The sequence below is a fragment of the Pseudophryne corroboree genome, chromosome 11 (genome assembly GCF_028390025.1).
Source record: "Pseudophryne corroboree isolate aPseCor3 chromosome 11, aPseCor3.hap2, whole genome shotgun sequence".
In the NCBI taxonomy this organism is placed as follows: Eukaryota; Metazoa; Chordata; class Amphibia; order Anura; family Myobatrachidae; genus Pseudophryne; species Pseudophryne corroboree.
The window spans coordinates 142,358,932-142,372,385 of record NC_086454.1 but is presented as its reverse complement, the minus strand read 5'-3'; the positions used below and the strand labels follow the sequence as shown (position 1 = coordinate 142,372,385).

The 13,454-nt window shown below is 48.6% G+C and overlaps 1 protein-coding gene across 10 annotated transcripts in view; it reads left to right on the top strand.

Moving 5' to 3' along the window:
• The window catches only part of LOC134969140 (phospholipase A and acyltransferase 2-like), a 217,271-nt gene that overhangs the window by 174,962 nt on the left and 28,855 nt on the right, over positions 1-13,454 (top strand). For 8 of the 10 annotated variants that reach the window (XM_063944881.1, XM_063944883.1, XM_063944884.1 and 5 more), the window contains one exon: positions 9,400-9,453. The exons of 1 other annotated variant lie outside the window; for it this stretch is intronic. In XM_063944881.1, the coding sequence (XP_063800951.1) occupies positions 9,400-9,453 (54 nt within the window). Of the gene's footprint in view, positions 1-9,399; positions 9,454-13,212; positions 13,352-13,454 lie in introns of those variants that run through there. One more of the 10 variants, XM_063944888.1, reaches the window with a different exon arrangement.

The window sequence follows — 13,454 nt, the reverse complement described above, 5'->3', positions numbered from 1 at the left end:
TCTGTGCGAAGACTTCCTGATGAAGTCCCCACTCTCCCGGATGGAGGTCGTGTCTGCTGAGGAAGTCTGCTTCCCAGTTGTCCACTCCCGGGATGAACACTGCTGACAGTGCGCTTACATGATTTTCCGCCCAGCGAAGAATTCTGGTGGCTTCCGCCATCGCTACCCTGCTCCTTGTGCCGCCTTGTCGGTTTACATGAGCCACTGCGGTGATGGCGTCTGACTGAATCAGAACCGGTTGGTCGCGAAGCAGGGTCTCCGCTTGACGTAGGGCGTTGTATACGGCCCTTAGTTCCAGGATGTTGATGTGAAGAAAAGTCTCCTGACTTGACCACAGACCTTGGAAATTTCTTCCCTGTGTGACTGCTCCCCACCCTCGGAGGCTTGCATCCGTGGTCACCAAGACCCAGTCCTGAATGCCGAATCTGCGGCCCTCGAGAAGGTGAGCATTCTGTAGCCACCACAGGAGAGACACCCTGGCCCTGGGGGATAGGGTGATTAACCGATGCATCTGAAGATGTGATCCGGACCACTTGTCCAGTAAGTCCCATTGAAAGGTCCTCGCATGGAACCTGCTGAAGGGAATGGCCTCGTATGATGCCATCATCCTTCCCAGGACTCGAGTGCAGTGATGCACTGACACCTGTTTTGGTTTTAATAGGTTCCTGACCAGTGTCATGAGCTCCTGAGCTCTCTCTATCGGGAGATAAACCCTTTTCTGGTCTGTGTCTAGAATCATGCCTAGGAAAGGCAGACGAGCCGTAGGAACCAACTGCGACTTTGGAATATTTAGAATCCAGCCGTGTTGCCGTTACACTTCCAGAGAAAGTGCTACGCTGATCAGCAACTGCTCTCTTGATCCCGCTTTTATGAGGAGATCGTCCAATTATGGGATAATTGCGACCCCTTGCTTCTGCAGGAGTACCATCATTTCCGCCATTACCTTGGTAAATATTCTCGGTGCCATGGAGAGACCAAACGGCAACGTCTGAAATTGGTAATGACAATCCTGTACCACAAATCTGAGGTATGCCTGATGAGGTGGATAAATGGGGACATGAAGGTATGCATCCTTTATGTCCAGAGACACCATAAAATCCCACCCTTCCAGGCTTGCGACGACCGCTCTCAGCGATTCCATCTTAAACTTGAACCTTTTCAAGTATATGTTCAGGGATTTTAAATTCAATATGGGTCTGACCGAACCGTCCGGTTTCAGGACTACAACATGGTCGAATAATAACCCCCTCCTTGTTGAAGGAGAGAACCTTGACCACCACCTGTGGAAGATACAATTTGTGAATTGCAGTTAACACTATTTCCCTCTCGTGGGGGGAAGCCGGCAGGGCCGTCGGTGAGGGGGCATCTCCTCGAAGTCCAGCTTGTATCCCTGAGACACAATATCTATTGCACAGGGATCCAACAGGGAGTGAACCCACTTGTGGCTGAAATTTCGAAGACGTGCCCTCACCGGTGGATTTTGTAGAGGCCGGGGAGGACTTCTGTTCCTGGGAACTAGCTGTGTTGTGCAGCTTCTTTCCTCTGCCCCTGCCTCTGGCAAGAAAGGACGCACCTCAGACTTTCTTGTTTCTTTGTGATCGAAAGGACTGCATTTGATAATGTCGTTTTTTCCTAGGCTGTCCTGGAATATAAGGCAAAATATCAGAATTACCAGCTATAGCTGTGGAGACCAGGTCCGAGATCCCTTCTCCACACAATGCTCAGCCTTGTAAGGTAAACCTTCCATATGCCTCTTAAGTCGGCATCATGTCCATTGCATGTTCCACAGGACACGTCAAGCAGAAATCGACATAGCGTTGACTCTAGAACCCAGTAGACTAATGTCTCTTTGGGCATGTTTTATATATATATATCTAAGACAGCATCTTTTATATATATATATATATATATATATATATATATATAAAACACAACAGTATCTTTATCTCGCGCCAACCTGGGAGCAGCACTTCGGGAGAGATCTTTGTTGAGAGACCTCAAAACATACAGAATAAAGCAAAAATTCCCAAGTGCGCTAAAATGGAATGTATTTACACACTTCTTCAGGCAAAAATTTCGTCAGAATGTAGACTGGAGGATATTTAAAACTGGAGACCTGTAACCGACACCCCTCACCAAAATAGTCACCCAAACAAGAGGCCAATCGGCCAATTAGTACAAAGTTATTTTAATAACATGTAGTTGAACATATGAGTTTTTACACAGTTCACAATATAAAATTATATAAATAAAATACAACCAAAAGAATACACAGCCAACACGTTTGTGAGATGGATCCTAGATATCCCTCACCTTTTACAAGGTGCGAGTTCGACAGGGAGTATCTTCACAAACTAGATTGTGATCCTTTGACTGACAAACCCAACGCGTTTCGTCTTATCGACTTCATCAGGGGTAACGAGTATAGAAAAAAGGATTAATTTGCTCTCGATGGATTTGTGTAAATGATCATATCCTTAAAGAAATTTATTCGAAATATGTCGGGACTTTAATAAGTAGAGCTCCTATATCCAGACTTCTAATACATAACCAATTGGGTAATGATGTTATATATGGACTACCTTAAAGCTAATTTAGGCGTGAAATCTTTATAAAACCGCCCAGAGAAGTTATTGATTCTAGCCTCCTAGGAATGCTGACAGCCGAATATCGGCATTTTTGTGAACTACCTAAAAAATGGTATCCACTTTTAGGAACCGAGACTACTTCTAGTTCAAGTGTTGACCTTCATACGGTAAAAAACTCCAGAATTAAATGGCTGATTTGACAGTCTCAGAGATACAAATGATGTGGCTTCCTCAATGGGTCTCACAAAATGGATCCTGGAGAAACTTTAGCTGCATATGGAAGTCACAATCTAGGGTCTCAATCTCTGCTGATAAGGTATCTGTCCACGCTGCTACAGCGCTATAAACCCATGCCGACACAATCGCCGGTCTGAGTAGTGTACCAGAAAGTGTGTAAATGGACTTCAAAGTACTTTTACTGCATGCTATCTGCAGGATCCCTGAGGATAGCTGTTAAGTCAGCGCTACCTTTTGGGTAAACGTGACAATGCTTTGTCCACCCTAGGGGAAGATTCCCATCGTATCCTGGCCCTAATAGGGAAAGGATACTCCCTGCGAATTCTTTGTGGGAAACTGCAGTCTCTTGTCTGGAGATTCCCGCTCTTTTTCTTCATGAGAGGAGGGAAATTTACCTCAGCTTTCTTCCCCTTAAACATGTGTACCCTTGTGTCAGGGACAGATGAGTCATCAGTGATATGCAAAACATTTTTCTCTATCGTCCTAGTGGATGCTGGGGTTCCTGAAAGGACCATGGGGAATAGCGGCTCCGCAGGAGACAGGGCACAAAAAGTAAAGCTTTAGGATCAGGTGGTGTGCACTGGCTCCTCCCCCTATGACCCTCCTCCAAGCCTCAGTTAGATTTTTGTGCCCGGCCGAGAAGGGTGCAATCTAGGTGGCTCTCCTAAAGAGCTGCTTAGAAAAGTTTAGCTTAGGTTTTTTATTTTACAGTGAGTCCTGCTGGCAACAGGATCACTGCTACGAGGGACTTAGGGGAGAAGAAGTGAACTCACCTGCGTGCAGGATGGATTGGCTTCTTTGGCTACTGGACATTAGCTCCAGAGGGACGATCACAGGTACAGCCTGGATGGTCACCGGAGCCTCGCCGCCGGCCCCCTTGCAGATGCTGAAACAAGAAGAAGGTCCAGAATCGGCGGCATGAAGACTCCTCAGTCTTCTTAAGGTAGCGCACAGCACTGCAGCTGTGCGCCATTTCCTCTCAGCACACTTCACACGGCAGTCACTGAGGGTGCAGGGCGCTGGGAGGGGGGCGCCCTGGGAGGCAATGAAAACCTATTTTTGGCTAAAAATACCTCACATATAGCCTCCGGGGGCTATATGGAGATATTTAACCCCTGCCAGAATCCGTTAAGAGCGGGAGACGAGGCCGCCGAAAAAGGGGCGGGGCCTATCTCCTCAGCACACAGCGCCATTTTCCCTCACAGAAAGGCTGGAGGGAAGGCTCCCAGGCTCTCCCCTGCACTGCACTACAGAAACAGGGTTAAAACAGAGAGGGGGGGCACTAATTTGGCGTTAGAAATATATAAAAAAGATGCTATAAGGGAAAACACTTATATAAGGTTGTCCCTATATAATTATAGCGTTTTTGGTGTGTGCTGGCAAACTCTCCCTCTGTCTCTCCAAAGGGCTAGTAGGTCCTGTCCTCTATCAGAGCATTCCCTGTGTGTGTGCTGTGTGTCGGTACGTGTGTGTCGACATGTATGAGGACGATGTTGGTGAGGAGGCGGAGCAATTGCCTGTAATGGTGATGTCACTCTCTAGGGAGTCGACACCGGAATGGATGGCTTATTTAGGGAATTACGTGATAATGTCAACACGCGCCAAGGTCGGTTGACGACATGAGACGGCCGACAAACAATTAGTACCGGTCCAGACGTCTCAAAAACACCGTCAGGGGTTTTAAAACGCCCGTTTACTTTAGTCGGTCAACACAGACACAGACAGGGACACTGAATCCAGTGTCGACGGTGAATAAACAAACGTATTCCTTATTAGGGCCACACGTTAAGGGCAATGAAGGAGGTGTTACATATTTCTGATACTACAAGTACCACAAAAGAGGGTATTATGTGGGATGTGAAAAAACTACCGTAGTTTTTCCTGAATCAGATAAATTAAATGAAGTGTGTGATGATGCGTGGGTTCCCCCCGATAGAAAATTATGGGCGGTATACCCTTTCCCGCCAGAAGTTAGGGCGCGTTGGGAAACACCCCTTAGGGTGGATAAGGCGCTCACACGCTTATCAGAACAAGTGGCGGTACCGTCTATAGATAGGGCCGTCCTCAAGGAGCCAGCTGACAGGAGGCTGGAAAATATCATAAAAAGTATATACACACATACTGGTGTTATACTGCGACCAGCGATTGCCTCAGCCTGGATGTGCAGAGCTGGGGTGGCTTGGTCGGATTCCCTGACTAAAAATATTGATACCCTTGACAGGGACAGTATTTTATTGACTATAGAGCATTTAAAGGATGCATTTCTATATATGCGAGATGCACAGAGGGATATTTGCACTCTGGCATCAAGAGTAAGTGCGATGTCCATATCTGCCAGAAGATGTTTATGGACACGACAGTGGTCAGGTGATGCAGATTCCAAACGGCACAAAGGTGTATTGCCGTATAAAGGAAGAGGAGTTATTTGGGGTCGGTCCATCGGACCTGGTGGCCACGGCAACTGCTGGAAAATCCACCGTTTTTACCCTAAGTCACATCTCTGCAGAAAAAGACACCGTCTTTTCAGCTTCAGTCCTTTCGTCCCTATAAGAGTCATATCTGCCCAGGGATAGAGGAAAGGGAAGAAGACTGCAGCAGGCAGCCCATTCCCAGGAACAGAAGCGTTCCACCGCTTCTGACAAGCTCTCAGCATGACGCTGAGACCGTACAGGACCCCTGGATCCTACAAGTAGTATCCCAGGGGTACAGATTGGAATGTCGAGACGTTTCCCCTGCGCAGGCTCCTGAAGTCTGCTTTACCAAGGTCTCCCTCCGACAAGGAGGCAGTATGGGAAACAATTCACGAGCTGTATTCCCAGCAGGTGATATTTAAATTACCCCTCCTACAACAAGAAAAGGGGTATTATTCCACACTATATTGTGGTACTGAAGCCAGAAGGCTAGGTGAGACCTATTCTAAATCTAAAAAAATTTGAACACTTACAAAGGTTCAAATCAAGATGGAGTCACTCAGAGCAGTGATAACGAACCGGGAAGAAGGGGACTATATGGTGTCCCGAGACATCAGGGATGCTTACCTCCATGTCCCAAATTTGCCCTTATCACTAAGGGTACCTCAGGTTCGTGGTACAGAACTGTCACTATCAGTTTCAGACGCTGCCGTTTGGATTGTCCACGGCACCCCGGGTCTTTACCAAGGTAATGGCCGAAATGATGGTTCTTCTTCGAAGAAAAGGCGTCTTAATTATCCCTTACTTGGACGATCTCCTGATAAGGGCAAAGTCCAGGGAACAGTTGGAGGTCGGAGTAGCACTATCTCGGATACTGTTACAACAGCAGGGGTGGATTCTAAATATTCCAAAATCGCAGCTGATCCCGACAACAAGTCTCCTGTGCTTAGGGATGATTCTGGACACAGTCCAGAAAAAGGTGTTTCTCCCGGAAGAGAAAGCCAGGGAGTTATCCGAGCTAGTCAGGAACCTCCTAAAATCAGTGCATCATTGCACAAGGGCCATGGTAAAAAAAATGGTGACTTCCTTCGAAGCAATTCCAGTCGGCAGATTTCATGCAAGAACTTTTCAGTGGGATCTGCTGGACAAATGGTCCGGATCGCATCTTCAGATGCATCAGCGGATAACCCTATATCCAAGGACAAGGGTGTCTCTCCTGTGGTGGTTACAGAGTGCTTATCTTCTAGAGGGCCGCAGATTCGGCATTCAGTTTTGGATGTTGGTGACCACGGAGGCCAGCCCGAGAGGCTGGGGAGCAGTCACACAAGGAAAAAATTTCCAGGGAGTGTGATCAAGTCTGGAGACTTTTCTCCACATAAATATAGCTAAGGGTAAATTTATAATGCTCTAAGCTTAGCAAGACCTCTGCTTCAAGGTCAGCCGGTATTGATCCAGTGGGATAAAACATCACGGCAGTCGCCCACGTAAATAGACAGGGCGGCACAAGAAGCAGGAGGGCAGTGGCAAAAACTGCAAGGACTTTTCGCTGGGCGGAAAATCATGTGATAGCACTGTCAGCAGTGTTTCATTCCGGGAATGGAAACTGGGAAGCAGACTTCCTCAGTAGGCACGACCTCCGCCCGGCAGAGTGGGAACTTCATGGGGAAGTTTTCCACATGATTGTAAACCGTTGGGAATTACCAAAGGTGGACATGATGGCGTCCCGTCTGAACAAAAAACGGGACAGGTATTGCGCCAGGTTAAGAGACCCTCAGGCAATAGCTGTGGACGTTCTGGTAACATCGTGGGTGTACCAGTCGGTGTATGTGTTCCATCCTCTGCTTTTCATACCTAAGGTACTGAGAATTATAAGACGTAGAGGAGTAAGAACTATACTCATGGCTCCGGATTGGCCAAGAAGGACTTGGTACCCGGAACTTCAAGAGATGCTCACAGAGGACTTATGGCCTCTGCCGCTAAGAAGGGACTTGTTTCAGCAAGTACCATGTCTGTTCCAAGACTTACCGCAGCTGCGTTTGACGGCATGGCGGTGGAACGCCGGATCCTAAGGGAAAAGGCATTCAGGAAGAGGTCATTCCTACCCTGGTCAAAGCCAGAAAGGAGGTGACCGCACAACATTATCACCACATGTGGCGAAAATATGTTGCGTGGTGTGAGGCCAGGAAGGCCCCACGAAGAAATTTCAACTCGGTCGATTCCTGCATTTCCTGCAAACAGGAGTGTCTATGGGCCTCAAATTGGGGTCCATTAAGGTTCAAATTTCGGCCCTGTCGATTTTTCTTCCAGAAAGAATTGGCTTCAGTTCCTGAAGTCCAGAAGTTTGTCAAGGGAGTATTGCATATACAACCCCCTTTTGTGCCTCCAGTGGCACTGTGGGATCTCAACGTAGTTCTGGGATTCCTCAAAACACATTGGTTTTAAAACCAGTCAAATCTGTGGATTTGAAGCATCTCACATGAAAAGTGAACATGCTCTTGGACCTGGCCTGGACCAGGCGAGTGTCAAATTGGTGGGTTTTTTTCTCAAAAAAAGCCAATATCTGTTTGTCCATTCGGACAGGGCAGAGCTGCGGACTCGTCCCCAGTTCTCTCCCTAAGGTGGTGTCAGTGTTTCACCTGAACCAGCTTATTGTGGTGTCTTGCGCCTACTAGGGACTTGGAGGGCTCCAAGTTGCTAGATGTGGTCAGGGCCCTGAAAATATAGGTTCCAGGACGGCTGGAGTCAGGAAAACTGACTTGCTGTTATCCTGTATGCACCCAACAAACTGGGTGCTCTTGCTTCTAAGCAGACTTTTGCTAGTTGGATGTGTAATACAATTCAGCTTGCACATTCTGTGGCAGGCCTGCCACAGCCAAAATATGTAAATGCCCATTCCACAAGGAAGGGGGGCTCATCTTGGGCGGCTGCCCGAGGAGTCTCGGCTTTACAACTTTGCCGAGCGGCTATTTAGTCAGGGGCAAACACGTTTGTAAAATCCTACAAATTTGATACCCTGGCTAAGGAGGACCTGGAGTTCTCTCATTCGGTGCTGCAGAGTCATCCGCACTCTCCCGCCCGTTTGGGAGCTTTGGTATAATCCCCATGGTCCTTTCAGGAACCCCAGCATCCACTAGGACGATAGAGAAAATAAGAATTTACTTACCGATAATTCTATTTCTCGGAGTCCGTAGTGGATGCTGGGCGCCCATCCCAAGTGCGGATTATCTGCATTACTTGTACATAGTTACAAAAATCGGGTTATTATTTGTTGTGAGCCATCTTTTCAGAGGCTCCGCCGTTATCATACTGTTAACTGGGTTCAAATCACAGGTTGTACAGTGTGATTGGTGTGGCTGGTATGAGTCTTACCCGGGATTCATAAATCCTTCCTTATTGTGTACGCTCGTCCGGGCACAGTATCCTAACTGAGGCTTGGAGGAGGGTCATAGGGGGAGGAGCCAGTGCACACCACCTGATCCTAAAGCTTTACTTTTTGTGCCCTGTCTCCTGCGGAGCCGCTATTCCCCATGGTCCTTTCAGGAACCCCAGCATCCACTACGGACTCCGAGAAATAGAATTATCGGTAAGTAAATTCTTATTTTTTATTACAATAATCATATATTGAATACTTTCCTGCCATTTTGGCTGTAACTTTGCATTATCGTAGTCGACACTGGAGTCAGACTCCGTGTCGATATCAGTGTCTATTATTTTGGATAGTGAGCATTGAGAGACTCTGAAGGTCTCTGCGACATAGAGACAGACATGGGTAGATTCCCTGTCTGTTCTCTAATCTTTTGTGCAATAAATTTTCCTTAGCACTAAATTTCACATATCCAAACAGGTGTCGGCGTTGTCGACGGAGACACCACTCACACACACATTTGCTCCATCACCTCCTTAGGGGAGCCTTTTACCTCAGACATGTCGACACACACGTACCGACACACCACACACTCAGGGAATGCTCATCTGAAGACAATTCCCCCACAAGGCCCTTTGGAGAGACAGAGAGAGAGTATTCCAGCACACACCCCAGCGCTATAAACCCAGGAATAACACAGTAACTTAATGTTAACCCAGTAGCTGCTGTTTATATTGATTTTTGCGCCTAATTATGTGCCCCCCCTCTCTTTTTACCCTTTTCTACCGTGTATCTGCAGGGTAGAGCCTGGGGAGCTTCCTCTCAGCGGAGCTGTGGAGAAAAAATGGCGCAGGTGAGTGCTGAGGAAGAAGCCCCGCCCCCTCGACGGCGGGCTTCTGTCCCTCTTAAATATACATTTTCTTGGCGGGGGCTCATACATATATACAGTGCCCAACTGTATATATGTGTACTTTTGCCATAAGAGGTCCATATGCTGCCCAGGGCGACCCCCCCTGCGCCCTGCACCCTTACAGTGACCGGAGTATGTGAGGTGTGTGGGAGCAATGGTGCACAGCTGCAGTGCTGTGCGTTACCTCAGTGAAGAACGGAGTCTTCTGCCGCCGATTTCGAAGTCTTCTTGCTTCTCATACTCACCCGGCTTCTGTCTTCCGGCTCTGCGAGGGGGACGGCGGCCCGGCTCTGGGATCGGACGACGAGGGTGAGATCCTGTGTACGATCCCTCTGGAGCTAATGGTGTCCAGTAGCCTAAGAAGCAGGACCTAGCTTCAGAGAGTAGGGCTGCGTCTCTCCCCTCTGTCCCACGATGCAGGGAGTCTGTTGCCAGCAGAGCTCCCTGAAAATAAAAAACCTAACAAAATACTTTCTCACAGCAAGCTCAGGAGAGCTCACTGAACAGCACCCAGCTCGTCCGGGCACAGATTCAAACTGAGGTCTGGAGGAGGGACATAGAGGGAGGAGCCAGAGCACACCAGAATCTAAATTCTTTCTTAAAGTGCCCATGTCTCCTGCGGAGCCCGTCTATTCCCCGTGGTCCTTACGGAGTCCCCGGCATCCACTAGGACGTTAGAGAAAAGTATTATTATTATTAGCAGCAGCAGGGTAGGAGGCTGTAACATCTCCCTGCAGTATCACTTTCACTTTCAGCTGTGAGTAATTTGGTATATATGCACATTACCCTGTGTTTGTAGTTTCATTTACTGGAAACACTAAGCCAGAGGTTCTCTGCAGTATAATTGCTTCTAACGCTAGTTTGCATAGCTTTCAAGGTGACTCCTAATTTTGTGTATTTGGATTTTTTTTTTGTTCGTTTGCACTGTGGGCGTGTATTTTTTGTGTGCACATTTGCGTTCACTTTGAAATTAATTGCAACTACACTTTTGCCAATACATTTGCGTTCAACCTTGAATCAGGCCCTTACTTACCTCCTAACGTCTGACACAGTGGAGGAGGGACAGTAATGCGTGCCGAATGCGCTTGCCCGACATTGGGGTCGGGGCCTCACGGTAAGTGTGTGTGGCCTCACAGCAAAGGGGCATGGCCCTGCGTCAAGGATCACAATAGAATGCCACTCCCCCATTTTTGTCACTATTTGGACATGGCCAGCGCTCAGTGAGCTGTTGGCCTTGACTCCCTGTCCCTCTCTGTCGGGTAATAGACAGTGTGCGCATGTGCACAGCATCTATTCACCGCTGCTCTGCTCAGAGCAGTGAGTGACAGGAGGGATCTCCCAACTGCCCCTTCCCCACACACACACACACCAAGGGACACTGCGACCTGCGGGTGGGACAGCGAGACAGACCGTGAAAAACGGGACAGTTGGGAGGTATGCCCTTAGCTTTTTATAATATAGGATTTGTGTAACATGTCAATGGAAACAAGTGTAATATGTATGTAGTTCCCCTTGCAAATTATTTATTTATTGTATAATATATTAAATATGTATACTATTGTACGCAGTATTAACATGACACTTTAATACAATCTTAAGGTAAAACGGTACAGTAATGTAATTATATTTGTGTGATGCTAGTTATATAGTTATAGTATAATACTGCCATGTTGTGATAACCCGGGTATGTGCAGGAAATCCCTTATTGGTGAACAGGGTGAGGGAAGCATCTGGAAGAGGGAGCGCGCGGAGCACGGGCGCGAGGTGAGCGGTTGAGGTGAGGAGAGAGACGCATGGGGAAGCAACGACCGGGCGTGAGGAGAGGCAGCGGCTGTGAGAGGGCAGGGACCCAGTGGCGGATTGGGACGGCGGGACACCGAACCAGATTCCGTTTGGCTGGTCCGGGCATCTCCTCAGTGGCCGCCGTCATCCCCCATGCTGGCCGGCAGCCGCGATCGGAGCTTAGCTCCAATCGCAGCAGCGTTATTCTAGCACAGCCCTGCAAGTCACCATGGAGATCGGCTGTGGAGAGCGGCTGTGCAGGCAGCGGCAGATCCCTCCCCTTCTCTTCTCCCCACCCCCTGCACGTAGGGAGCTGCTGCAGACAGTGACATCCAGGAGGCGGCGTGATGGGGGAGCTGCTGCTGGCGTGGATACCAACTTTGCTGGGGGGTTTGATGGCCCGGGGCAGCTAGGAGCTTAGAGGAGAGGCTGGAGGAGGAGAAGGAGTGGCCAGTCCCATGGTAAGATCAGCAGCTCCATAGGCTGACACTGTGTGTGTAGGCTGCTAGTACTGTGCTGTGTGGTGTTTATGTGGGCTGTCACTGATCAGTTGGAGGGGGGAAGCTGTCACTGACCTCTGTGTGTATGTGTGTGTAGGTGACCTGTGTGTGTGTGTGTGTGTGTGTGTGTGTGTGTGTAGGGAGGCACTGACCCCTTTGTGCTCAAACAGTGGAAGCCATTAAAAACGAGAGGGCTCACGTTATGTATAAGTGTATGATGTGCTCTACCTGGTGCAATGTGTATAACGTGCTCTACCTGGTGCAATGTGTATAACGTGCTCTACCTGGCGCAAAGTGTATGATGTGCTCTACCTGGTGCAATGTGTATAACATGCTCTGCCTGGTGCAATATGTATAACGTGCTTTACCTGGTGCAATGTGTATAACGTGCTCTACCTGGCGCAAAGTGTATAACGTGCTCTACCGGGTGCAATGTGTATAACATGCTCTGCCTGGTGCAATATGTATAACGTGCTTTACCTGGTGCAATGTGTATAACGTGCTCTACCTGGCGCAATGTGTATAACGTGCTCTACCTGGCGCAAAGTGTATACCGTGCTCTACCTGGCGCAAAGTGTATAACGTGCTCTACCTGGTGCAATATGTATAATGTGCTTTCTCATAAGTCCTAGAGGATGCTGGGGACACTTCAAGAACCATGGGGTATAGACGGGATCCGCAGGAGACATGGGCACTTTAAGACTTTCAAAGGGGTGTGAACTGGCTCCTCCCTCTATGCCCCTCCTCCAGACTCCAGTTTTAGAATTGTGCCCAGGCAGACTGGATGCACTCTGAGGAGCTCTACTGAGTTTCTCTGAAAAAGACTTATGTTAGGTTTTTTTATTTTCAGGGAGACTGCTGGCAACAATCTCCCTACTTCGTGGGACTTAGGGGAGAGAAGTTAGACCTACTTCCAGTGAGTTAAAGGCTCTGCTTCTTGGCTACAGGACACCATTAGCTCCTGAGGGTCTTTACCTGGTGCAATGTGTACAATGTGCTCTGCCTGGCGCAAAGTGTATAATGTGCTTTACCTGTTGCAATGTGTGTAATGTGCTCTGCCTGGCGCAAAGTGTATACCATGCTCTACCTGGCACAAAGTGTAGAACGTGCTCTATCTGGCGCAATATGTATAACATGCTCTACCTGGCGCAGTATGTATAGGAGGTTCTACCTGGTGCAATGTGTATAAGCGGCACTACTGTGTTGTGTAATGTGAATTGGCACTATTATGTTGCCACGCCCCTTCCCCATGAAGCCACGCCCCTAAAATTTTGCTTTCCATGCATGCATTTGATTGAGCCTTCTGAGCAATAATCCCACCCACTTCACAGATTCCACCCCCTCAACAGAACCCACCCCTATTAGGGCTGCTTCAATACATTTCCCGGGCTGGTTTTTGATCCCAATCCTCCCCCTGCAGGGACCTGACCTTGCTTAGCAACCAGCGGGAGAGAAAGGTGACGCAACTAGAGAGGAGTCAGAGGGAGAATGGAGAGCTGATCCTGGCAGAGCGGCAGCATCCCGGCGGCTTGATTGTGTGGGACCCGGTGAGAGCAGCGCATACCGTAGCCGCCGATGAGCAGAGGTGGCGTGAGCAGCGTGGCTTCATTGTCCTGAAGGTGGCGGTGGGAGCGGCCTGTGGGAGGAGGTGTGTCCCGGCTG